This window comes from Grampus griseus (assembly GCF_964374135.1).
Source record: "Grampus griseus genome assembly, chromosome: 9".
In the NCBI taxonomy this organism is placed as follows: Eukaryota; Metazoa; Chordata; class Mammalia; order Artiodactyla; family Delphinidae; genus Grampus; species Grampus griseus.
The window spans coordinates 23,515,082-23,541,887 of NC_139003.1; the positions used below are offsets into that span (position 1 = coordinate 23,515,082).

Below are 26,806 nucleotides of genomic sequence, written 5' to 3' on the forward strand. Positions count from 1 at the left end.
GATGGAAAGATGCGTGGTTTTGCTTTTGTTCAGTTCAAAAACCTCCTAGAAGCAGGAAAGGCTCTCAAAAGCATGAACATGAAAGAGATAAAAGGTGAGTTTTCTGTGCCCATACCATTGACTCAGATATTTCTGGTGTTTAGGCAAATTAGCACAGTAACCCACTTTCTACATTTTCAAAAGGTGTTTGCCTTGTTGAGAGTCTCATTGCTAATATTGAAGCTTGTTTTGGTGAAATATTCCTAGTACTTGATCTTAGGTAAAGGACCCATGCTGTCCTTCTCTTTTCTTTTTTTGGTGATGAGTGTCCTTTTAAATCCCTAATGAAAAACTGTCCCTGACTGTTAGAGGCAGGTTGCTGTCTAGAGGATGTGGGATTAGCAGGTTCCTCCCTCTTGGTTATGATCACTATTCAGCATCTGTGGGCTTTTTTTTTTAATTATAAATTTATTTATTTATTATTTATTTATTTGGCTGCATTGGGTTTTCCTTGCGGCGAGCGGGGGCTACTCTTTGTTATGGTGCATGGGCTCTAGGTGCACAAGCTTCAGTAGTTGTGGCTCACGGGCTCTAGAGCACAGGCTCAGTGCTTGTGGCGCACGGGCTTAGTTGCTCCGTGGCATGTGGGATATTCCCGGACCAGGGCTCGAACCTGCGGGCCTCCCACTGCTGTGGCCTCTCCCGTTGTGGAGCAACAGGCTCCGGACGCGCAGGCTCAGCGGCCATAGCCCACGGGCGCAGCCGCTCCGCGGCATGTGGGATCCTCCCGGACCGGGGCACGAACCCGCATCCCCCGCATCGGCAGGCGGACTCCCAACCACTGCGCCACCAGGGAAGCCCTAGCAGGTGGATTCTTAACCACTGTGCCACCAGGGACGTCCACCTGTGGGCTTTTAAACTGACTTTGACGTTACTCTAGGTATTGATTTACCAGGTACAGTGCCTAAAGGAGGGATTGGCTTGGAGACTTCCTAACTTCTGAGTGATGCGCAGTTATTCCAGAATGTCTATTTTCCCTCTTGTTAGTATAACTGGAAACTTGGTCTAACTGGAAACACTGTTCTGATTCTTACTCTATCTTGTTCTAGGTGTAGTGGCTGTGTAGAAAGGCAAAACTTCTGTTCATTGATAAAAAGGTGAAGGGTTAAAAGAATAGACACCTACCAGGAGTTTTATTTTAGGACCAACAGTCTCTGAATCCGCAGTTTCTTCGTCTCCTTTGGTTCCATTACTGTCTTTGACGAATAGGAAGTCATTTATAGGAAATAAGAATGTTAAAGAGAAGGCCTTTCTGATGCTACTTTTCTGTCTGACAGGGCGGACAGTGGCTGTGGATTGGGCTGTGGCAAAGGATAAATATAAAAATACACAGTCTGCCTCTGTCGCAGGTAAGATGCAGTGGTGTTGGGTAGGAGGGGTTTTATGTCCTGTTTGTCAGTCTGTATTGTACCATCTGGTGATCTGGTCCCAAAACAGGATCTTTTGAATATAAGCCCACTCCTTGATGTGGATGTGAAGAGTGGGGCTCAAGTTCATTGTCCCTACTACTTGCTGTACTTTCCCAGCTTTCGTAATAGGGAGTGATGGAACATTAAAAATAGGGAAACTTAGAACTTGATTTTTATTTAGAAAACAATTGGCTTTTAAGCCACCAGGAGCTCAGAGAACAGAACTCACAGGGATTAAATTTCATGGCTGGGCTCCAGAGCATGCATTGTGCTGGCCATGGTGCACAATGATAGGCTGTTTGCAGAGGCTCAGTTGCTGAGCCACGTTAACCTTAAGGCTTCTGATGAATGGGACAGCCTCCGAGGGAATCTCAGTGATGAGGGGTTTTTGTTGTTTGTTTTTGTGCTTTTTTTTTTCCCATACTTTTTCCTATTATGTACAGTAAGAAAAATATATGAGCTTCTGTAAAACCAAAGGAACCGGGAACTTGGGGTATTAGTTACTCTTGTTTAAATAACCTTGTTTTGGATACTAAATGAATTTCTAACTTTCTTTACCAACTATGTATGTAGGTGAGAAGAAGAGGCCTGAACCTAAATGTCAGGAATTAGGTCAAGAGAATGGCAGGGAAGAAGAGGATATGGAGGAGGAGGAGAATGATGGTGGTTATGATGATGAGGAAGATGATGAAGAAGAGGAGGAGGACGAGGAGAATAGAGAGTCGAAGCTGACCAAGCCTGTGCAAATTCAGAAGAGGTAAGTGGCTCAGTGTGTCCTGAGACAACAGAGGAAGGTTCAGGGTTGTCCGTGAGAGGAAAATGATATCTTCCCTGCCCCCGTCATTGCAGAATTGACATGTGCAGTGAAGTTGGAGAGGCAGGCCCCTCTCTCATCCCAGAACCTTAGTTCTGATCTGTGCCATTGCAGAGCAGTCAAGAGGGCAGCACCTGCAGAAAGCAGTGAAGAGGAGCATTCTGATGACAACAGCGACCTGGAGGAAAGAGACAGGATCGATGGTGGAGAGGACCTGGGTCAGAGTGATACCAACACTGAAGAGCAAGAGGAGGAAGGTTTGCCTTAAATTTAAAATAAGTCACCGAGAAATGTGCATCAGTTCAGCTCAATCCTCTTTTTAAATAGGACCCTAAGGTATCCTGTCAAATTTATGTTTAAATGCTGAAAATGAAACCTTTATATTCCTTTTTTTTTTCTTTAATAAATTTATTTATTTATTTATTTATTTTTGGCTGCGTTGGGTCTTCGTCGCTGCAGGTGGGTTTTCTCTAGTTGCCGTGAGCGGGGGCTACTCTTCGTTGCGGTGCGCAAGCTTCTCATTGCGGTGGCTTCTCTTGTGGAGCCCGGGCTCTAGGCGCACAGGCTTCAGTAGTTGTGGCACGTGGGCTCAGGAGTTGTGGCTTGCGGGCTCTAGAGCTCAGGCTCAGTAGTTGTGGCACACGGGCTTAGTTGCTTCGCGGCAGGTGGAATCTTCCCGGGTCAGGGCTCGAACCCGGGACCCCTGCATTGGCAGGCGAATTCTTAACCACTACTCCACCAGGGAAGCCCCTATATTCCTTTGTTTTAAAGGTTTTTTTTTTTTTTTTTTTAATGAGTTTGGAATAGTGTTTGAGGATTAAGATTCTTAGGGAATTTAAAACCTAGCTTAATGCTGAGGCACTGCCTCTGTCTCTCTCAATTACCCAAATTGAATGAATAACTGGATAAACAGGATATTGCATCCTACCACCAAAATGGGTTCTATTTAATTAATTTAATTTATTTACTTCTGTACTAAAATTACATTTTATTAAATGTAACAAACTCAGGAAGGGAAACACTTGTATTTTTCCATCCATGCTGTTGTCTGTAAACAACAGATAATACGGAGTAGGTTTGAAAGCCCAAAGATGGTGTTTTTTTTCCCCTCATTGATTAGAGGTATTATTTTAAGCGTGTCTGCAGTGTTAGCAAACCCTAGAACATCAGCTTAGTATATTCTACTCAGAATCAGAGGTACTTGAATCACTGGCACCTTCCAGGATGAAGACTGACAATAACAATAAAATAATCCATTATGATAGTAACAAACTACTGAACTCAGAATTTCTTATCTGGAAAAGCTCAGTTCTTTTAAGCAGTCTTTTCTGCCTTTTATCATGGGCTTAGGAGTCAAATCATGTGGGTTCAAGTCCTGGCTTTTTCATTTTTAATTGTCTGGTTCTGGTGAAGTCCTTGCCTCTAGTTTCCATATTACTTCATCTGTGATTGGATGTTAGAGGTCCCCATCTCCTGACATTGCGGAGAGTACCTTCTCAACAGTATTAGTTGCCTTTGTTGCTACTAATCTTATTTGTATGTGCCCCCCCTCCCCCCACCCCCTCCACCAACAATCTTCTAAAAAATGTGTGAGTCTCATTAAGTTAGATGTAACTTGGCTGCTGATAAAATCTTCTGCCTTTAGTGGTCACTGGGAGGGAGGCGGAGGCAGTCTGAGCATTCCACTACTCCATTCAGTTGAGCAAATCAAGTCTCCTTTCCTCATCATTCACTTAAAAAGAAACATTTATTGAACACCTACTAATGTTAAACTTTGGGCTGAACAGAAAAAAGAAATCCTTGTTCTCTAGGAGCTTTTGATCTGGTTCCACTACTTTCAGTCACAAAGGATTGGCAAGAAAACAAGCAAAGACCAACAAAAACACTTCTGCACTTTCATCAGAGTTTTTTAAAAATGTAGATGAACCAATTTGGACCTGATGAATGAACACTTCTGTGCACACCCTTCCCGTGTTGTATGTAAATGCCCATGTGTTTGCTCTTTGGAAAGGTTGGAATAGATGCTTCGTGTGACAGTGATATTTAAACCTGTCATGAGAGAAAAATGTACTTCTTTTTTTTTTTTACTATTACTACACCTTCGTTTATTCAGACAACAAATATTCAGAGTGCCTGCAGTGCTAGACACTGGGTGAACAGGAGTTAAAAGAAAATAAAATGCCACATTTCCTAGAGATCACAATAATAGCTTGTTTGGCAGAGGGTTTCAAATCCTGTCTCTGCTCCTTTCTTAAGGTATGACTTTGGGGCAAGTTACTTAACCTCTTTATACCTCGGTTTCTTCATCTATAAAATGGAGATAATAACCACATAGGGTTGTTGTGAAGATTAAATTATTTGTGTGACTAATGCCTTGTACTACTAGTATTATCATTGTTACTGTTCTGTGGCAGTGGTGGAGTATAAACAACAATTTTGAACTGAAATGGGGATAAAGGACCTCCTGGGGCATTTTGTAAAACTGTAACCAAACCATATTGCTACTTTTATCAAGAAGGTTGGGTTTAAACTCAACTAGTTTATTGAGGGAGGCAGGTCATTACAGAATGAGGAGCAGTCAGTAAGTGGTCCTTTAGTTTGTCTGGGTGGAGGTTTTTATTCACTTATCAGGTCTCCCTTCTCCCTTTTCTGTAAGTCTGGCATGTTGATTTGACCATATGAGAAATCTGAGGAAATAAGCCTTTTCTGTGAGGAGAGAATAGTAGACACCTTAGAAGCAAAGAAGCTTTTATTCTGAAGGAACTGAGAGACCTTGCATTCTACAACCAGATTCAGCTATCTCTTACCATTCTTTCACTTGAAAAAATTATAAGACTGATGGATAATAATGAGAGAAAATTAATTAAGAATACAGTACAAAAAATATAAATAGTGCAGAAGGGTATAATATAGAAATTTATGTAAGATCTTAATTTATGTAAGATCTTCAAAAGTTCCTCACCAGTCCTCCCAATAGTCCCCCAAAGTAATCTCTGTTATTTCTTTTGTATCCTTCCAGAAATTTTCCGTGTATATATAAGCATATATGTCTATTCTTTTTTTTTTTTTGTGGTACGCGCGCGGGCCTCTCACTGTTGTGGCCTCTCTTGTTGCGGAGCACAGGCTCCGGACGCGCAGGCTCAGCGGCCATGGCTCACGGGCCCAGCCGCTCCGCGGCATGTGAGATCTTCCCGGACGGGGGCACGAACCCATGTCCCCTGCATCGGCAGGCGGACTCGCAACCACTGCGCCACCAGGGAAGCCCCTATGTCTATTCTTAAAATCAATGAGTCTCCCTTAAACCCAAATCCGCAGCCACTTAGGGCCCCTCCCCAGAGACAACCAGTGTTTCTTGTGTATCTAAGGATAGTTAATGTTTTTATAAGCAAAAACATGAATGTATATGCACTTACGTAGAATATAATGTATATTTGTGTATGCGAATGTAGATATATATTTTTTCTCCTCAAATGTTTACATTTTGTATTTCCAGAAAGTTTACACTGTCACAACAGTATATGGGAATCTCTCTTTTTCCCCACACCCTTACCACAATGGATTTCATCTGTCGTTTTTGTTGTTTGCCAATCTGTTGGTGATAAATAGTATCTCATTTCTTGTGCCGTGTTTTTCTTTAATTATGAGTGCATTTGAGCATCTTCATATATTTTAGTTGCATATCCTTTGTTCATTTTTAATTGGAGTTCTTAATTTATGTAAGATCTTTATATATTTAAAAGCCTTTGTTGTAAGGCTTGTACTAGTCTTTTTCAGTTTGTTGTTTTTCTTTTTACTTTGGATACACAAGTCTCGAAAAAGAAGAAGAAGAAGAGGAAATTACCCTCTGATGTGAATGAAGGGAAAACTGTCTTTATCAGGTATGACTTTCTATCTTGAGAACTGCTGTTTGTGTTGCCTTCATAGGTTTCTTTTCTTCCCTTCTTCCTCCCTCCCTTCTTTCCTTTCTTCGTTCGTCTTCTTTTTGCACTAATTCTGTTAGCTAGGCCAAAAAGTTAGATGTATCGAAGACCATTAGCACATCTGCCTAGGAACATAGCACACAATGAGAAATGTGTAGGAGAATCAGAACTATACACAGAAGATAAATAGCAGGGGTCTTTATAGCTTGTCCTCATTTAGATTTCATTCTTTGTAATTGGGGTGGGATCATTTGGAACAAATCAGTTTTTCAACTATTAGAACCATCTTGCTTCTGGCCTTTGTTTTAGGGTGAGTGCTGGGGAGGGGTGATACCACTTATCCCAAACGAATTCTCTCTTCATGCTTAACTTAATCTTCTACAGTCATGTCCAGAGTATAGTGAGGCATCCCATCTGTTTCCTGGAAAACTGAGGGAGGGAGATAGGTGTTGTATCATGTTGCCATTGCTGTTTTAGTCCTACTGACTGCAGTAGGTTGGTGTTTTCAGGAGGTTGGGATATCTTCGGCATACCTCAAGCATGCCTTCTCATCCTTTCTTAAGTACCATTGTGCTAGGGCCATTTGGGTCTTATTTTAAAGATGTCTATTTTATTCTCTTGTATAGTCTTTTAAGATTGTTTTCATTATACAAGTAATTTATGTTTATTGTGGGAAATATAGGAAATGAATAAGCAAAAAGTTAACCTTATCACTGCTTGGGGAACACCCACACACATGTTCATAACATCATAAATATTTACAAAGATGATTTTAGCCTATACATGCTGTGCTGTAGCCCATTTTCTTTCTTTCTTTCTTTTTTTTTAATTTTTTAATTTATTTTTTTTATATAGCAGGTTCTTATTAGTTATCCATTTTATACATATTAGTGTATATATGTCCCATTTTCTTTCTTTATAGCATGTCTTTCCATGTTTTTTTTAATGTGTTATTTGTAATTTCCATATAATTTTGTATTTGTAGAGGATTCTGTGTAACAGGAAAGAAGGAATGTCACACTTAGAAGCCTGTGACCTCAATACCAAGGATACCATTCCTTATACATCTTTTAATTAAAAAAGAACTTAGGAAAGTAAAGGATGGAAGAGAGAAAACTATGTCCACGATGAGGCAAATTAGAAGAAATAATGTAGCTAGGATATGTCTTATTCCAGAACATCTCTTTTATCTTGGTTATTCCATAAGATAGAGCTGTTTATGGGGTTGTTAACTAGCATAAGAGAAGTAAAATTGTAGATATTTATTTGGGACTGTTTTTCTTACCCCTGAAAGGCTGTGCATAGCTGGGAAAAGAGGAATCTTTACACTGTGTTGAAATTTAGTAGAACAAAATCTCCTTCCAACATTTTCTAATCCCATCGAGAGAAATAGTAGGTTTTTTTTTTTTGCGCTTAGCTAGTAAACTTTACCATGTTTGGTTTTGAGTTATTATTTTGAAGGATTTTCTGACTTCTGTAAAATTTTAACTGAAACCTGGATTTCATAGGAGTACAGAGGAGACATTGAGAGACATTTGACTTTTCATTAGCTGTCTGTGAGTCTTTTGGTTGTAGTAAGGGAAACTAAGTTTGGCCAGTTTAAGTGAAAAGGCTGCTATGTTGGATGAACATTAGGGTGGCTCACGGAATAGAAGTTGTCAAAGAGCAGACCTCAAGAAGGGGATGAAAATCTGGGTGGTTCTGGGACCCTGGCTGCAGAAGGCTATGTGGTCTTTTTTCTGAAGACGCCCATCCTTTTTTCTATCCCTCGTTAAGGTATAACATGTATTCTGTAAAGTGTGTTTAATGTAAGTGTACAATCAGTGACATTTTTCATGTATATAACCATCTATATACATATACCTTTATACATGGATATATGTATATCCGTGTAACCATCACTCTGATCAAGATACAGAACATTTTCAGCTCCCCATAAGCTTCCCTCAAGTGGGACACTGCTGTTTTGAAGTGAATCTGTATCCAAAACTTCTGGTCTTTGTATATGTCTGTTCACGTTTTATATTCCTGGGAAGGAGAATTTGATTAACAGGAAGGTCAGTCGGTTACAGCCTATAGGCAGAGTCATACACTGGAGGCCTGGCTAGTGGGAGCCACCCCCTGGTGCTGTCCCTGGGAAGGGTGGTTATGAGCAAGAGAACCACTCCAGTTGATGTCTAACTTACTCACCTTGTACTGGAACGTAGGATCTCACTTTTGTAATTGACCTTTCTTGTGACCTGATTGTCCTCCATAGAAACCTGTCCTTCGACTCAGAGGAAGAAGACCTTGGAGAGCTCCTCCAGCAGTTTGGAGATCTTAAATACGTCCGGATTGTCTTGCATCCAGACACAGAGCATTCTAAAGGTATTTGCTGTCAGCTGGTCAGGCCCAAAAGGGTTGAGACCACTGCCATGGGCACTGACTGGGTTACATGAGAGCATAGCGTGTGCCACCCTGAGGGGTCCACCATTATCCAGGTTTCTGTGATCCATAGAAGCACCAAGGACATTCTGAGGTTGTCTTCCATGTTGTCAAGCTCAGCATCTGTAATGGTGCTGCCGGCCATAATTTTGTCTCAGCTTTTTAAGCTCTTGTTTATTTACTTTAGGGTAATGAATTTCATTTGTTGTTCTTTGAATTTCAGATGTGATAGCATCTCATGGGTATTAATCATTCCACATTGCTTGAAATTGCTGGGATATTTTTCAGTTGCTTTTGTTAGAGATGGAAGCTGACAGAAACTTTGTTGCAGTGGCAACAGTCAGAAGGAAAACTATGTAGCAGGAGTGCTGCCTTAGTTTTTTTTTTTCCCCCCCTAAAGCTATTTCTTTTGAGCTTAAAGGTTGACCGCTCCTCATTCTAATATACTGTTGTTAGGTAAGCACCTTTTCAACCCGTTCATAATCTTTGATTTTATCAACTGCAGTCGTTCTACTAAAGCAGTGAATTCTTAATTCATTCTGGTTCTTGATTCCTTTGAGATCTAGCAAAATCTCTGAACCCTGTCCTCAGAAAAATGCCATTTCTGAGTGTTTTGGGGCTCTCTGGAGCCTACCTATGGATTAATTGCCTCCATTCTGAACCTTCTTATTTTCCAGTTTGATGAAACTTGATCATTTTTGGTTTTTACTCAGCTATGAAAGATGTAAATGAGGTAGTATAATGGAAAGAAAACTGAACTGCTTCCTGGAGATGAGGGATCTAATCCCAGCTAAACCATAGACTGGCTGGGTGATTTTTGGCAATCATTTAACCACTGTGGGCTTCAGTTTCTTATCTGTAACACGAGTGGGTTCAACTAATCAGTTAACGTGCGTTCAGCTCTGATATTCAATTGTGCTTCTTGGACCGTCTCCATTTCTAGTATATTTTTCTGAAAATGGGCAACTAGGATTGCATAAAATGTTACAAGTACTGTAGGATATTGCTTGACTTTGATGATCTCTTTTGTCTCTTTCTGGGTGCAGTAGTGTATTGGGTTGACATTTTCAGAACGGAGTCTGTAGTTGACTTGCTCAGTCTCTTTCTTGGTCTGTTAATGTTAGCTGAGAGTTAATGGTCTTAATAGGCATAGTTTCCATTATTTTTTTTTCATAATGCATTGTCTTTCCTGAGCTCATATTAAAATTTTCTGGCACTTTTTCTGCCTCCTCACACAACCTCCTCCTATACCTCATTCCTGTCAGCATGCTGTTTCACTGCCTGGAAGGGCTAAGTATTGTCTGAAGACTTTTAGGAAGGTGGTAGGATTTAACCCAGTAGTTACCCTGGAAATTCCAATGGTAAAATTCTTACCCATTCAGAGAGAAGAACTCATCCTATTTTCTTCATATTGGACAAACAGGCTAATCTGCCTGTTAGAAACATTTTCCCCCCCATATTTCTTTCTTTATTACTTGTTTCTTCCTATTGAGTATCTACTAATGCTGAACATTATGGTAGGTGCTACAAATGTAGAAATAGCCAAGAAACATGGCCCCTCTTCCAGAGACCTTCAGGTCTTTTGGGGAAGATGCCACCTGACCAGTGCTGTAATAGAGATGAGAGTGGAGGACCGGCGGGGGTTGGTGGGGGGCACTTGGCTCTGCCTGGAGGAAGCAGGGAAGACCTCACTAGATGGCGACCCTTGGGTTGGCCTGCCACAGGTGTCCTTTCAGTTAGTCTGCTGCCATTCATTCTTAGAGGGGCAAAAGATCAGTGCTCCAGTAGCTCCAGGAAATATGGCATTATTTTCATATATGAGGGAATAATTAAAGTTTAAAGGAATACTAACAAAATATTATGGAACTTAATTCTTTTTTGTGTGTGTTTACTGTAAGGTGAACATTTTTTTCTTACATAAGCTGCTTTTTATCAAGAGCAGAAAATTAGGATGGGTTGATTGGCCCTGCCTCTAACCAGTGAAAGGTGTGGAAATTCTACAGCATGAGTCGAGTTGAATCCATGAAAACAAAACAAAACAAAAAAGAGTTGAGCTCACGGCTTTCTGGTTCACAACTGTATTCATGGGGTAGAGGCCAGGGACTTTTACTCTAAGAGCTAGATCTGTCCTTATATAATGCCTCCCAGTGACTGTGATGACAGTGAGATCTGTAATTTAATTTCAGGGTTAAGTGGTTGCTGCCTCATTTTTTTAGTCCTCTGATAGGCACACAGAGAGTGATACTGAATTAAATGTTAGGCTGGAATTTCTCTAGATTTCTTGTGGATATTTCTTATTAAGGAGTGGAATGGTGAGACTAAAGTTTCTAAGAAGCCTTAGAAAAGATGAAGGAAGTAATAATAAAAGTTCATTGTGAGCAAGTGTGCTATCTTACCTGTCTTTGAACCTCCAGTGCCTGACACAGTGCTTCTTAGTTAAGTCTCATAGTACTAAACAAAAGGATGCTGCTACCCCTCCACTTTGTGTCAGGCTGCCACCATTTGTATTGTTGTCTTTGGGTTCCTGGTGGGCCATGGGTGTTTGGGATCTACTTAGTTTTTTCTCTCTGTGCAGGTTGTGCATTTGCCCAGTTCATGACTCAAGAAGCGGCTCAGAAATGCCTTGAAGCTGCTTCTCCAGAGACCGAGGTAAGGAAGACATTTCCTTTACTCTGTAACTTAGGCAGTAGTGGCTCCCAGGGGCAACATCTGTTGTTGGCACAAAGCCTTATTATTATTATTGTCAGTGGTATAATAATAATAAAGCGAACACTTGTTGAGCACGTAGTGTGTGTTAGGCACTGAGCTTTACATGCATCACTTAATCGTCACATCAGCCCTGTAGGTGTGTATAAGGTAAGTACAATCATTCTTACTTTACAGGTGAGGAAACAGGTATAATAATCTATTTACGGTTCACTCTCTGTATGTCAGTCTCTATCCTAGGCTGATGACATGAAACACTGGGACAAGAAGGGATTAAGGCCATCTGTGAAGTGGAGTAAATGTTTGAGAGAGAAAGTGTGGGTGATTGAGAATTTTTCTGTGATTTCTATAACCAAGTATAAATTGTTTTGAGATAAGTTACTCTGTATTGCCATTGTCTCTTAAATTCTCCTGAGTAGAGTTAATACTACCATTTCATTAGCTTTCTTTAGAATACTAAAAATTTGCCAGTTTACAGATCATTTTCCTCAATTTGGGCCTACTTTGGGACTAATCAGCTCCCTTAAAACAAACGAACATGTGGCCTTTGCACAGCTGTGCTAGATACTGTTAGGCTCAGTGATCTACTTGCAACCAGCTGGGCTAAAACATCCTGGGGGTTGGGCTCCACAGTATAATTGGAGTTTGCTGTTTCCCTTTCCTTGGTGTTCCTTGTCAGGTGCTTAGTTTCTACTCGTCATGAATTTTAAGAGAGGTTGCAATCTGTTACAGAGTGGTGGGCTTAAACTGGATGGCCGGCAGCTTAAGGTTGACTTGGCAGTGACCCGTGATGAGGCTGCAAAGCTCCGGACAAAGAAGGTGAAGAAGCCGACTGGGACCCGGAACCTCTATCTGGCCCGAGAAGGCTGTGAGTGGTGGCAGGGAGATGGGAACCAGGCTTCTGAGTAGCTGGCCCCTTGCTGTGACAGTGACCTGGCAATAGTATGTTTGGGGCATGTTTCAAATTAAAAACCCTATGTCCTCTTTAACAGTGATATATTGTTAATCCACTTTAGTAGATGTGGCTTTCTGTTAGGAAGGCTTCACCCAGTTCATGGATTAAGGAGTCCCGTTCTCCTTTCTGCCTGCTTGCCTTTAGACCTTTTCGTCAGAGGATTAGCAGGGCAAAGAGGGAGGAAAAACTCAAATTACCTTTGCCTTTTGTCATCATTCCTGATAGGTTTTCTGAAGAAGTTGAAAATTATGACGAAAATTACTCTTTTGGATTACTCATGGGTTTTCAATATGCACTGAGTACCTTTCCCTTAATGTGAGAAAGATAATCAGGAATTAGCTTTAATTAAGACAAAAGAGAATCCTTTCCTCTAGGTCACACAATATTCCCACCTGCTGCACAGCTGCACAGCCTGGACTAGCAAATGGGAGACCATTAGCCTTTGAGACTAGGCCCTGTGTTACGATGTAGCTGTTTTCTAGGTTGGCTTATCTCACTGCTTAGTAATGGCTCCCAAATACATGCGCATTGAAGTTCCAAGGACAGGTTATAGGTAGAGCATTTTTGCATTCTAGATGCCTAAAATGTACTTATTTCCAGAATTTCCTCTAGGCCTTTCCATCTGACTTTGGGCATGTACATGAAACTCTTTGAGGGAAAGGAAGGAGAGGAACAAAATCACAAAATGTTCAGAGTTTTAGTCCTTGAGAGCAGCTCATAGACAAGAACTTAGCCCTGTAGCCTATTTCTGGACCTACCCAGATGCCACTATGTCCTGGCCAGCATAGTCCTCTGGGCCCTGTACAGAGAGCTTGCATCATTCAAATCACATTCCTCTTATTGCTCAGTGAAAATTCCCTTGCTGATGTCTTGGCCTTTTTCCCTCTTTCTGCAGTGATTCGTGCTGGGACGAAGGCTGCAGAGGGTGTGAGTGCTGCTGATATGGCCAAAAGAGAACGAGTGAGTAGATTAGGCACCAGTCTTCATGTTCTGCATGACTTAATAAAATCCATAAATAATAATAATTGAATGCTAGAGATGCTCATCAAAGAGCCAAGCAAGTATCGGTCACAGGTGCTGCTTACACTGTTGTTAGAAAACAAGCACACAGGTGAAACAGCAACTAAGCCAGCATTATACATAATATCATGTCAGCATTATATGCCATTATAGGAACTGGGTCTTATTCTTTATTTTCCTAATGCTCAGCAGTAAACGTTTGCCACATAGTTTGCTTCTGGATCATGGAGTAGATCCCTAGAGGCTCGGGCTGTATATAATTAGGTGTCAGTATAAATGCAGAATAACATAAGAAAGGAAGGTCAGGGTGGCTAGAGTTAGTAGGGAAGGAGGTGTAGATATGGGTCTTGGAAGGGAGAGTTAAGATGTCTGTTTTGATGGGGGGAGGGTGGTGTCTCCAGTAGGAAGACTCTATGTTATGGGATTTCCACTGATAACTGATGCTATTGAGTTCCTTTGCTGCTCAGTAATATTTGTTCGGTAATTTTTACTTTTGCCCGTATAGCTTACTTTCAAAAAGCTAAGCCAGCCTAGAATGATAAAGATGCATGATCATTAACAGAATTAACTATGGAACCTGAAAGTGCAGAAGATGACGGACAGAGATGAGAATTAGTGACAGCAAGAGGCAGCATGTCTTTTCTCTGTACAGTTTCTAGACTAGTGTTCTCAACTTTTTTTGGTAGTGAACATCTGGAAATCATGGTTATTTGGGGGGCATTGTATGCCCTTTTCTGATCACAATGTGATAGTGACACATTTAATTCTCCCTTAGAGTGAATTTTTCTAGCAAAAAGCTCACTAGATTATACACATTGTAAGTCACAGCAGGCACAGTTTTTCCTAGGAGAAAAATTAGACTGTTCAATTTAAGCATGATAACCCCTTCAAATAGCCCTTTTAATATTCATTTCCAGGGTATTTGTTTATTTTGTGATTTGTTAGTACCTTTACCAAACAAGAAGCAGCAGGAATGAGACTTGATAAAAGAAAAAATTTAATTTCAAACTTTCTTCTACTGAGCTAATTTTAACAAACAAATCAGGGGAAGAATGTCATCCTTTCACTTTAGAGACAGGTTGCCCTGGGACCAGTGCTTTGTGTAGCATAGTTGAGGCTCTAGACGCAGTTTGTTTCTATGGCCATTGACGTTTCTTTGCCTCAAGGTGGCAGAGTTGAGACGTTTCTTTGCCTCAAGGTGGGAGAGTTGAGACGTTTCTTTGCCTCAAGGTGGCAGAGTTGAGATGAGACAATATTCTATCAAGAATTCTTAAATAAATTCCATTTCCTTTTGGAAGGACTAAGTAATTAGTTTGAGTTGATGGGTAGATAAGGGCTTGGCATAGATGTTAACTACAGTATTATTTTTTATTTGCTCTGGGCCGGGTTTGAGCTTGGGATTTTATGTGTATTACCTCATTGCAGCCTCACATCAGTACTGAAAGATTGGTCTTATATTTTGATCTACAGTTCTACTCTGTAGGTGAAATTATTGAGGCTTAAACAATTTTATGTAGCTTCTCCAGTTAGAGATGGATTTCTAATTCAGTCTGACTCCAGAGCCCATGATCTTATCACCTCTCCACCATCATCTTGCTTCCCTGACCCTTTCTTTTCCTGTGCTGAGTATCATAAGGCTGCAGGGTGGGTGGTTTCCCTCCTTTTTTCTAGATGTGTGGTTATTGGATAGGCATCATGATTCTTTCCTGTTGGAGAATTATGAGCCTGTATTTTTAAAGGGTGGATTGTATTGTTAACAATTTATTGTTCTTTCAGTTTGAGCTGCTGAAGCATCAGAAACTCAAGGACCAGAATATCTTTGTCTCCCGGACCAGGCTGTGCCTGCACAATCTCCCAAAGGCCGTGGATGACAAACAGCTCAGAAAGCTGCTGCTGAATGCCACTAGAGGGGAGAAGGGGGTGCGCATCAAGGAGGTGAGAGTTGGCCCTGCCCACTCAGAACTCAGGTACTCATCCTGGGTCAGATCGAGTATTTCGTTCAGGCTGTGGTGCTGGCAGATTGACAGATTTTCTTTTGGACACAGCAGACAAGGCTGAGTTTGGTGATTTTTGTGGTTTTATGGGGTTGAAATTTTTTTTTTGACCTCTTCTAAGAACTACCTTTCACATCTGACCAAATTGCAGCAGAATGTGAGGAAGTCTCTGCCCTGCTGAATTAATTTAGCAAGCATTTATTGAATACCTGCTGTGTTCTCAGCTTTATACCAGGTGCGGTAAGGTTAATTTTCTTGCTGAGAAAATAATCTGTGTGCTTTGCTCTTTAGAAGGGCATTTCACTACCAGGTAGGCTCTTACCCTGTAGTAAGAGTCCTCAGTGCCCTGTGGTGAGCATAGAGAGCCACCCGGGTCTTCAGCAGTTGTGTTAGACAGACTCTGGATTCACACCAAGGCTTGGTTAGGCTCTGTGTGCATAGAGACCTCTCGTCTGCTCCCACAACACCCCTGTGTACCTGTGTCATCGTACTGACTACTACATGTCCTGTGATGGTCTGCCAGTCATTCCTCCCCACCAGGCTGAGCCCTTAGAGAGCGGGCGTTATCTCATTGTTCCCAGTTCTTGGCATAATACCTGGCACATAGCCATCTCTTGATTAGTGTTTATTGAATAAGTAACCTAGCCAATATTATGAATCTGCTTTGCTCTGATTCATCACCATAAACTATTTTCCTACTCCTGGAAATCCTCTTCAAAATGTAAGGTATTGGTATTCAGGGAATTCCAGGAGAGGATGTGAACATGTCAGCACGTAGCCGACACCACTCTTGGTAAAACTTGGTAACTGTTCAACTGTTACTGGCATAAGGGTGAGTTGTGTAATTTCTCATTAACATCCACAATCCTTAGTAAGAGTCTGCACATTTAACACCTGCCATCATTTAGAGAAATGTATGTGTGTTTTACAATATTTGCATTATATTGAATTTTTAATTCTTTCGTGTGTGTAAATATCGTGTCTCAGTAAGATAGTAAGCCTCTTGAGGATAGGAGCCTCATTTTATGCTTTTCTTGATTATCCTACAGTACATGGCACAGTTCTAGGCACAGAGTAGATACCGGACACACACCAAATGCAGCATCCGTGTGTACCCAATGCCTAGACTTCTCTGTTACATGATAACTACAGCTTCCAGCAGTAAAAGCACGTAAACTGTCAGTTTTCCCCAAATATCCTACTGTTCCTCGGTGCCCCAGGATGCCTATTACAGCTTAAGGATTTAGGGAAAAATCGTGCCAGAGAGGATCTGAGCTCTGAGCCAAGACAGCTGAAGCTCCTTCCTGTATTTCTGAGGCTATATGTTGGGCAGGATCTTCCCCATACCTGAATTGTCTTTCTTATCTAAAGCCATCAGGTCCTTATCCTTCCCTTCTTCAGTAATTTCCTTTCTGAGTGGTTTCTTCAGTGAGGAGATCCACAGATGGCTTTTTAGCCTCAGTGCTAACTTATACAACCTCAAGTACCACGTACCTCTTAGCTTGTGTGTATTGTCATGTCAACAGTTAGCTATTATAATTTTTCCTTGGGAAGTTTATTTTATTTACATGCTTATTTGTAGGTCTGTGTTGATGTCTGTAAGCTCTTAGAAAGCAAGAGAATATCTGTTTAACTCATTTTGTGCTCTCTGTAGGTGTATTCTAATAAAACAGACATTCGTAAGTGCTATTCCAGTAAAACTCTTGTGATGGTGATATATATGAAAACTGTTCCAATAACTTGGTTTCTTGTTGAAGCTGTTAAGGATCTTTATCCTCTAATTACTGATTCTTTTTCTTGTTCTACTCGTAGTGTCGGGTAATGCGAGGCCTTAAAGGAGCTCATGGGAAAATTAACGGTCAGTCCTTGGGCTATGCCTTTGCAGAGTTCCAGGAGCACGAGCATGCCCTGGCAGCCCTACGCCACATCAACAACAATCCAGAAATCTTTGGGCCTCAGAAGGTGAACCTCATCCTTTGGGGGGGAACATGTTCCTCTGAGGGCCATTTGCGGAAAACCCTCTGACGTTTGTATGGTGGGTAAGAGTGGCAAGGCGTTGGAGGAGTGATCAGTGATTCAGGTGATAAGATGATTAGAAGGAACACTAAACTGGATAGACTGCTTGCAGAACTGGCCCCTTGCATTTAAGTAGAGTGAAGTGAGTAGCATCCTCTGACTTGTAAGAAACAGGGTAGTGGTGGGATGATATCTCAGCTCATTGCATGCAGAGATTAAGAAATCTAATGAATGACTTTCTGTCCCCTTCTGCCACAGAGACCAATAGTGGAGTTCTCTTTGGAAGATCGAAGGAAACTTAAAATAAAGGAACTGAGGATCCAGCGCAGCCTGGTACAGAACTGAAATGTTTTTTCTGTCTTTGTTTTTTTTTTGTTTGTTTGTTTTTAATTTTTATTTATTTATTTTTGGCTGTGTTGGGTCTTCGTTTCTGTGCTGGGGCTTTCTCTAGTTGTGGCGAGTGGGGGCCACTCTTCATCGCCGTGCGCGGGCCTCTCACTGTTGCGGCCTCTCTTGTTGCGGAGCACAGGCTCCAGACGCGCAGGCTCAGTAGTTGTGGCTCACAGGCCTAGTTGCTCTGCGGCATGTGGGTCTTCCCAGACCAGGGCTCGAACCCGTGTCCCCTTCATTGGCAGGCAGATTCTCAACCAACTGCGCCACCAGGGAAGCCCCTGTCTTTGTTTTTTAAATTGTAGTAGTATACACATAAACTTTACTATTTTTAAGTATACAGTTCAGTTAAAACAATATTTTTTTTAGGGCCATATTTAAACTGTTTTGTGCAGTTTGTGGTTCTGCTCCCTTAAAGTAGGTCTCTTCCTCATTAGGTTCTTTGTTACCCTTTACTCTTAGTTTCCTAGAACTCTGCAGGCCATCTCTCCTCTGCTGGCCTGGCTTGTGATAGCTCCACAGAACAGGGAGGAAGGAGAGAGGAGAATCAGACTGATGTTATTACCAATCAGCAGTGCTTGTACTGCAGTGTTTGGTGATGGTACGTGTCAAAATTAATAGCCAAGGTTAAGTTTTACATTACCTGTAGATTTCAGCTCTCTTCTCCATAATTCTGTTTTCTTCTTAGATGCCTCCAGAAGTGTGGTGCCTGACAGTTTTAGTACTGTTTTTAATCTAGTGTGGCATAGAGGAAAGAACGGGGACTTTGGGAACAAGAATATTCATGTTCAAACTCAGGCTCTGCCCCTTTCTGAGTTCCTTGGCAAGTTATTACCTCTCTCAGCTTCAGTTTCTAGTTTGTAAAAATAGGATTAACATCATCTATGTTACATGGTTGATGAGGATTAAATGAGGTAGTGCGTGTAAGTTGTCTCGCATACTACACAGTCAGCACACAGTCATTGCTCACTCTCTTACCCATCCTGCCGCAGGACATAGAGGGCCAGGTTATTCTTGACACCATAACTCTTACAGATCTCATTGATATTATACCTTAACTTGCGTATATACCAAACATTTGCAAGCTTTGGTGTCTTTATGGTGTATATCACGAGCATGACTTTTATTTATTTATTTTTGCTGCGTTGGGTCTTCGTTGCTGCACACGGGCTTTCTCTAGTTGCGCCGGGCAGGGGCTACTCTTTCTTGCAGTGCGCGGTCTTCTCATCGTGGTGGCTTCTTATGTTGTGGAGCACAGGCTCTAGGTGCGCGGGCTTCAGTAGTTGTGGCATGTGGTCTCAGTGGTTGTGGCTCGCGGGCTCTAGAGTGCAGGCTCAGTAATTGTGGCGCACGGGCTTAGTTCGTCCGCAGCATGTGGGATCTTCCCAGACCAGGGCTCGAACCCGTGTCCCCTGCATTGGCAGGTGGATTCTTAACCATTGCTCCGCCAGGGAAGCCCTGAGCATGACTTTTAGAGGAGCAGTATCAGTGGTTAATTCAATGGCCCTGGGTTGGAAAAACCTGAGTTCTGGTTATTATTCAAGGCAGCTTTATTATTGTAGTTATAGAATTATTTACTGCCTAAGTCAGAGGTGATTCTGTAGCTACTGGCTTAAAAAAAATTCAGGTGGCCTTATTTGTTGCCTACACTTAATGTACATACTGATCTCTCTGTGTAAAAGTGTTCCTCTCCCCTGACTCAAGGATACTTCTACTCAGTTTCCATACTCATATTCCACAAGTAGCATTTCCCCACCTCTCTCAAGAGATAAGACTTTATTACTTGTACTTCATGAAGTTCCTTAAACTTTTTTTTAGTTTTTTACTTTGTGAATGTCTCTTTTCTCCACTGGACTGTGAGTGCTAAAAGGTAGACACTTCATTCTGTCCATCTGTACCCTTACCACTTAGAGACTGGCACATAAGAGGCATATAATAGATCTTTGTTGTGTCAGTGTGCCTGTCTAGATTTCTGAGGTGAAAAGGACAAAATAACATTGTTATTACTACATTAATTTCACATGAATCTTCTTTTTCTTCCCCCACTTCAGTGCAAAATCAATCTGTAACATACTTTGTCTTCCTTCTCATGGCATCTTTTCCTTATCTTCATTTCAGTTATCTTTTCTCTAATGTTTTTCCTTTCTCTATATGGATTCAAGTTTCTGATGTGTCATTTCTTTTCCCTTAATACATTCATGTAGTATTTCTTGCAAGGCATGTCTACCAGTGATAAATTTCTTTAAAGTTTTTTTTTTTTTGGCCTCACTGTGCGTATTGTGGGATCCTAGTTCCCCAGTGAGGGCTCGAACCCGGGCCCCCGGCAGTGAGAGCACTGAGTCCTAACCGTGGACTGCCAGGGAATTCCCAGATTTCTTTAATTTTTGTTTGTCTGAGAAAGTTTCTGTTTTTCCTTCACTTTTGAAGGATAATTACACGGGTAAAGCATTCTAAGTTGGTGATTTTTTTCCCCCAAACTTTAAATATTTCCTTCTATTCTCTTCTTGCTTATATGGTTTCTGAAGGGAAATCCAATGTAATCTTTTTTTTTTTTAATCCAATGTAATCTTAACTTTGTTCCTCTGTAGGTAATGTATTTTCCCTACCTCTGGCTTCTTTCAAGGTTTTCTCTTTGATTTTCTGCTGTTTGATATGATATGCCTAGGTGTACTTTTTTCTTTTTTTTTTAATATCCTGTTTGGTTTTTGGCCTGGATCTGTGGTTTAGTGTCTGTCCTTAAGTTTGGAAATCCTTAGCTCTTATTACTTCAAATATTTCTCTTCTTTCTTCTCATTCCCATTATACATTTGTTACACCTTTGGTAATTGTCCCATGCTACTGGCCTATTTTCTACTGGCTTTTGCGTTTTGGACATACCTGTACTTTTCCCCTATTTCTGCATGTGGAAAGGGAAATGGTTGTTTTGTGTCCCCCACCCAGTAACCATCTGTTACTATTTCAGGGCCTGTGAACTACTTGCATTCACTTTCCTATAGTCTCAAACTATTTGGGGGAAGAATTCCCCTTCTCTCACCAGCTCATTCCTCTTCTGAATATTTCCAGCAAATAACCTCACCCAGTAACTAAATGCCATTCCCTTGTCTTATACAGCAAAAAGTGAAATCCATGTCGGCAACTGGTGAGCAGCCCCAGCAAGAACCACCAGAGCTTGGGAAAAAACAGCAACAGAAAACAGCTCAGAGCCACATGCCTCAACAAAGCAAGGCACCCGTGGAGCAGAAGGAGAAGGCAGGATCTGTCTCGTGGACAGGGTTCCAGACCAAGGCCGAAGTGGAGCACGTGGAGCTGTCTGATGGGAAGAAGCGAAGAAAGGTCCTGGTCCTCCCCTCACACCGAGGCCCCAAAATTAGGTGAGAGGCAGGATGGCGGCTCAGGGGGTTTGTCTTGCTTCGCCCTTTTTCCTCTTTGTTTGGATGAAAGGGATGCTTAGTGTGCTCCAGTCCCGCATGAAGTATCTCTACACCAGCAGAGTCACTCTTGGACCAAATGGAGGCCGGAACAGGACTGGCAGAGGGGGCCTCGGAGGAGCCTTCCAGTGCGGGCTTTCATGATTTTTCTCTTCTGAAGAGCTTCCTCCTGTCCTGATGGCGGTCTCTTCTCTGTCAGCTGAGGCCCGTCTACCTGAGGTTTCTGTTTGGGACAACAGATTAGTGCTGTCAACAGAAGTCGATCTTGACACAATTTTTGTTAAGTATATGAAGGTTTTTGAGATTTCCTTGAGGTTTTAAGCTAAAACAAAAAGAGAAGTATACAGATGTTGAGCCATAGGACATTCTGTTGCAGTATCCCTTTTTAGCATGATTTCTCATGGGCTTAGAAAGAGCCAGAGTAAGAAAAGGCATTTTATCTTTTGGGCTGAGAAAAATCTCAGGGGTCCCAATTAGAGGAGGAACTCAGGGTGACACTTGACCGTATTGTTTCAGGTTACGGGACAAAGGCAAAATGAAGCCTCTCGCTCCCAAGAAGACAACCCCCCAGATAAACCACTGGAAGCAAGAGAAGCAGAAATTATCTTCCAAGCAGGTAAGTTCTGGAGGCCACGAGGCTTTGGCACGGCACAGCTCTGCTGGGGTCGGCAGCCGCTTGTGCCGTGATTAGTTGTGCAAAGGGAAGGGGCTTCAGGACTTCCCTGGTGGCGCAGTGGTTGAGAGTCCACCTGCCAATGCAGGGGACACGGGTTCGTGCCCCGGTCCGGGAAGATCCCACGTGCCGCGGAGCGGCTGGGCCCGTGATCCATGGCCGCTGAGCCTGCGCATCCGGAGCCTGTGCTCCGCAACGGGAGAGGCCACAACAGTGAGGGGCCCATGTACTGCAAAAAAAAAGGAAAGGGCTTCTAGATTGCACTTAGGTACAAGATTGCAGCTTTTTAGAGGATGTGGAGGTACACGGTCCTAAAAGTGGGGAGAATAATAAAACGAACCCCATGTATTGGTTACTCTGCTTCAACAATTATCTTGTTTTACCTACCCCCCCACCCCACCCCACCCTGTGAATATATTAAAGTGAATTCTACTTCACTTGTAAATGTGCCTCATGTGGAAATGAGGTATATTGCTCAGAAAAATATCTCAGAATTCATCTCGAGCTGATCAGGCCTTAAACACACATATACCCAAACACATATTATGCCATCATCACATCTAATGATATTAATAAGAAGCTCTTAATAGCTAATATGTAATCCATATTAAAACGTTCCCAGTTACCTCAAAAATACATTTTTTAAGTTGGTTAGTATGAATCAGGTTCCATGTTATACTCGTAATTTTTTTTTGGCCATGCCCTGCAGCTTGTGGGATCTTAGTTCCCTGACCAGGTATTGAACCTGGGCCACGGCAGTGAAAGCGCAGAGTCCTAACCACTGGACCGCCAGGGAATTCCTTATACTTCATTTTTAAATCTCTTAAATCTTTTTTTTCCCCCTATAATATCCAGTCTTCCTTACATCCACCCTGCTTTTTTCCATGCAGTTAATTTGTTGGATAAGCCAGGTCCTTAGCCTTAGAATGTATTACATTTTGAATTTAGTTGCTTTCTTCCTTGTGCTGTCATTTAACTTGTTCCTCTAACACCCCATGTTGCCTACAAGCTGGTTGTTAGATCTAGAGGCTAGATTAGATTCAAGTTCAGTTTTCTTGGCGAGAGTATTTCATAGGTGGTGCTGTGTGCTTTCTGTTGCATTGCACTGTAAGGTGCATAGTGTCTGGTTGCCCCATTTTTTAGTGATGCTGTGATTCATCAGTAAGTTTAGGAATTGTCTACCTTATCCCTCCATTTGTAAAGTCCCCCATCAGCTTCCCACCTAAGGGTCTTAGCACCCACTGATGATTGCTATCTAGATCCGTATTTCAATACGAGTTGCAGAATGGTAATTTTCTAATTTTGTCAACGCTTTTGTGTTTTTTAAGAAGAATTCTAGAAAAAAAGAATCTTCCCTCGTCAACTGTTTGGTTCCCATGAAATATCATTTGTGTAGGAAAGGCAGGGTAAATGCTTGATTTTGTTCTTTTCCTTTTATCAGATTCCAGAGTAATGAGTTGTTGCCCTACCAACCTCCTCAGATGACAAGTACAATTTTTTTTAGTATTGTGAATTCCTGAGTTTTTATGTACTTGATGTGTTTCAGTCAGATGCAGTCATTACTCTTGTCCCATCTGAGGCCAGCAGAAGCCCCTTCAGGTTGACTCCTGCCTGAGTCCTTCCGACATGATCCTGTCTTTGATAGTGTCCTTACTTCCTAGTACAACTGGATGTCCCAACTTATCTATTTCTTCGTCAACCCTGGCATTAGCTTCCAAGGAGCCCTAGTTCTTTTTTTTTTTTTGCGCTATGCGGGCCTCTCACTGTTGTGGCCTCTCCCGCTGCGAAGCACAGGCTCCGGACACGCAGGCTTAGTGGCCATGGCCCACGGGCCCAGCCGCTCCACGGCATGTGGGATCTTCCCGGACCGGGGCACGAACCCGTGTCCCCTGCATCGGCAGGCGGACTCTCAACCACTGCGCCACCAGGGAAGCCCGGAGCCCTAGTTCTTAATAGAAAGTGGTGGTCCTACATTCTTGATCATTTGAAGTCAAATTTTCTTTTTTTCCTTGCCTAGTTCCTTTCTTTAAAGGGTACAAGAGCATTAGCTTCTCATCCTACTCAAGAAATCTGTGTCTCTGGAAAGCCTCTGACCCATCAGACTATCTTATAGAGCTCTCTTTGAAACCCTGTAATTCTTGGTGAGGGAAAGGGCAACAAGCAAGACCATCCAGACTTGGGGCTGTGACTCATCTTGGAGGAGATTCGTGTGAACATTTGGGAATTGAAGGGGGAGAGGCCTTTGAAACACGGTACTTTAGTGGGGCCCTTCTCTTAGGCACTCCTGATCTGATTTCTTACCAATGGATGATTCTTGTGGGGTCATTGCCTGGAAGTCCCTCTTGTGGTGGACAAGATTTCTGAACCTACTTTCTCCCTTGGCTGGCCTAAGGGTAAGGTAATACTTAATGCTTGAAACCGATTATCTTACGTTTCCTTGCCTTTCATTTGTAGGTACCTAGGAAGAAAGCTAAGGGAAATAAGACAGAAATTCGCTTCAACCAGCTGGTCGAACAATATAAGCAGAAGTTATTGGGACCTTCTAAAGGAGCTCCTCTTGCAAAGAGGAGCAAATGGTTTGACAGTTGATGATGGTAGCAGACTGGGTAAGAAGCTGGATTGTGTGCTTCTTGGTAAAGCCTCCCCGCCTCCCCCATGTCATTTACTGAGGGAAGGAAACTCCTTGAGTGCACTGCCACTTTGGGGCACTGCGACTGGGGCACATCTGAACTTTGGTCCCTCCCTCGTGTGTGGTTAGATAACCACAAAGAGGAATCTCAGAAAAACGTGATGCTTCTTGCATATTTTGTGTGAAGTTGTGTTTATAATTCTTATCCATGTTAATTCTCTGTTGCTCAAATGGAAACAATTATAAAAAGCATTCTTGACTGCTGAATTTTTAAGATGTATATTTTGTTAAGTGTCTTCTCTAAATGAGATATTTTGTGGCTTTTTGAATAACAGACTCTCCTTTCTAATATATGGGAATCCTTTATTATTTATAAACATTTTTGATATTCCTAACTCTAATTCAGGTATGTAGTCCTACATACTGCAGGAATCGATTAAGAAAGAGCAGAGAAACATGATTTCCAACCTAGTCTTTGAGGGTGGGAGAAACTTGGAAAGTAATTGAGGGCGTGGGGCCTGGCCAGGAGCAACACCTGATAATTGTTTGCCAAATGAGTGGGTAACTGTTGGTAGTTAACTAGAAATCAGTTGGCAGTGGCCCACAGACACTAGCCTGGGTGCTGCTAACCTGCATTTCCTGTCTTCCAGCACCTCCTCCTGAGGACTCAAGAGAGGTGGTCGGTGGTGGAGAGAGCAGTGAGCATGGCCAGAGAAAGAGTTGGAAATACAGCACAAAGCTCTTAATTCCCCAGTCCAGTCTGGTGCCATAATAAGTGATGCTTTCTTCAGAACCATTGCTGACCTAGGGATATGGCTATTTCATTGCAGTATCTTGGGAAACCAATGAATGCTCAGAAATGCCCTTAATTGGTTTAAAGATGGGTAAAAGAGAGACCATGAAAATACTGAAACCTTTTGGAGAGAACTAAAGGACAGAGGCTGTATCTCCAGAGTTACCTTGAGACAGTGCGACTTGGGGAGTTCGAAGTGTTCCGGCAGCAGCTCGGCAACCCATCAGCCCTAGGATGGCCTGTACTCTGTGGGGGAGTCAGACACTTTATTAAAGGTGTAAGTAGAAGATCCACAGCCTGCCTGGCCTCTGATCTGCTTTCCCTTGGCCAGCTGTCTGCTCACCAGACACTTTTTCCGGTAGTGTACAAATATCTATAAATTAACATTTAAAAATAATCTGAACATTTAGGATAGATAAAAATTGGGTTCATTTCAGATAGCTTTGCCAGATTTTCTTAGCTCCAGCTTTTTCTTCTGGCAGGTGTAGCAGCCCAGTGTGTTTAAAACATCATTCAGCTGCTTGAAACGTTACTGCACAGTTCTGTTCTTTTTTTTTTAACCTTTATTTTATTTTATTAAATGATGTTTGAATCACTAAATTAAAAAAAATATATTGCTGAACGTTTACAATGACAATTTTGCATTTCTCCGTATACTTTTATCATATAATGATGTCATGTTTTCTAAATTTCTTAAATCTGTATTTAAGATACAACTATATGATAAGAATCCCAAGGAAAACAAAACTTAAACCTCAAAATTATTGTTCATCCCATTACTATTTAAGCTGCTAATTTTTGCCCATTAAAACTCCATTTTTTATGCATATTTAAAAATCTACATACTAGTATCATTTTCATTTAAAAAGTCACTCCTTAATATATAACTTTCAGCATATGGTTATTTGTGAATATAATTTTGCAAAAAATTATCTTATGTCTGATAGTTTACTTTTGAAACTATTTAGAAAGCTTAAAGATGCAAAAGAAAAATAGCAAATTGGATTATATAATCTGCGCACATAAAGGATTTGCATTGAACTAAATCACAGAGGCAGTTTTGGTGAATTCGTGTTCAATATTGTCTTCACTTTATTACTCAAGAATATATCTGAGCTGGATAGTGTGCCAGAACCCCTATCAGTTTTGTCAGTGAAAAGAGACAAGAGAAAATGTAATTCTGCAGGCAATGTAATAAATAAATATATACTTTTAAAGAAAAAGGACAAAGAAAATGTAAATTTGGTCTGTCTTCTTACCTATAAAGAAGGTAGGCACAGGAGTAAATTATTTTTTATGTAACATTTATTTCTAAAGGTTTACAAGATACGATTTTAAAATGGGTATATTTTATGGTTTTTATATTAATTGATACAAACATAGCCAAATACCTATGTGTATAAATTATTTGGCCAGTATCCACTCACTTCATACCTTTAAGAAAGAGAATATAAGGTCATTTGCAATAATAATAATTAACTAGTTAATAACATAAAACAAGCTAAAATAATGTTTAAAGAATGTTGACCTGAAAAAGTGTAATGATTCTCAGTGTAGGCGTTCCTATGTGGAACAAATTAATGTGTGATTTACAAT

The 26,806-nt window shown here is 41.5% G+C and overlaps 1 protein-coding gene across 1 annotated transcript in view; it reads left to right on the forward strand.

The window, feature by feature from the left end:
• Nucleotides 1-26,445, forward strand: part of RBM28 (RNA binding motif protein 28) — a 31,661-nt gene extending 5,216 nt beyond the window's left edge. The window contains exons 5-20 of the mRNA XM_082661899.1: nt 2-94; nt 1,317-1,388; nt 2,022-2,205; nt 2,377-2,519; nt 6,071-6,140; nt 8,440-8,549; nt 11,182-11,255; nt 12,045-12,180; nt 13,163-13,227; nt 15,064-15,222; nt 17,094-17,243; nt 17,556-17,630; nt 20,799-21,058; nt 21,632-21,731; nt 24,243-24,394; nt 25,068-26,445. Coding sequence (XP_082518025.1) covers nt 2-94; nt 1,317-1,388; nt 2,022-2,205; nt 2,377-2,519; nt 6,071-6,140; nt 8,440-8,549; nt 11,182-11,255; nt 12,045-12,180; nt 13,163-13,227; nt 15,064-15,222; nt 17,094-17,243; nt 17,556-17,630; nt 20,799-21,058; nt 21,632-21,731; nt 24,243-24,377 — 1,826 coding nt within the window. The 3' untranslated portion in view covers nt 24,378-24,394; nt 25,068-26,445. The remainder of the gene's footprint in view (nt 1; nt 95-1,316; nt 1,389-2,021; nt 2,206-2,376; nt 2,520-6,070; nt 6,141-8,439; nt 8,550-11,181; nt 11,256-12,044; nt 12,181-13,162; nt 13,228-15,063; nt 15,223-17,093; nt 17,244-17,555; nt 17,631-20,798; nt 21,059-21,631; nt 21,732-24,242; nt 24,395-25,067) is intronic.
• The last annotated feature ends 361 nt before the right edge of the window (nt 26,446-26,806 follow it).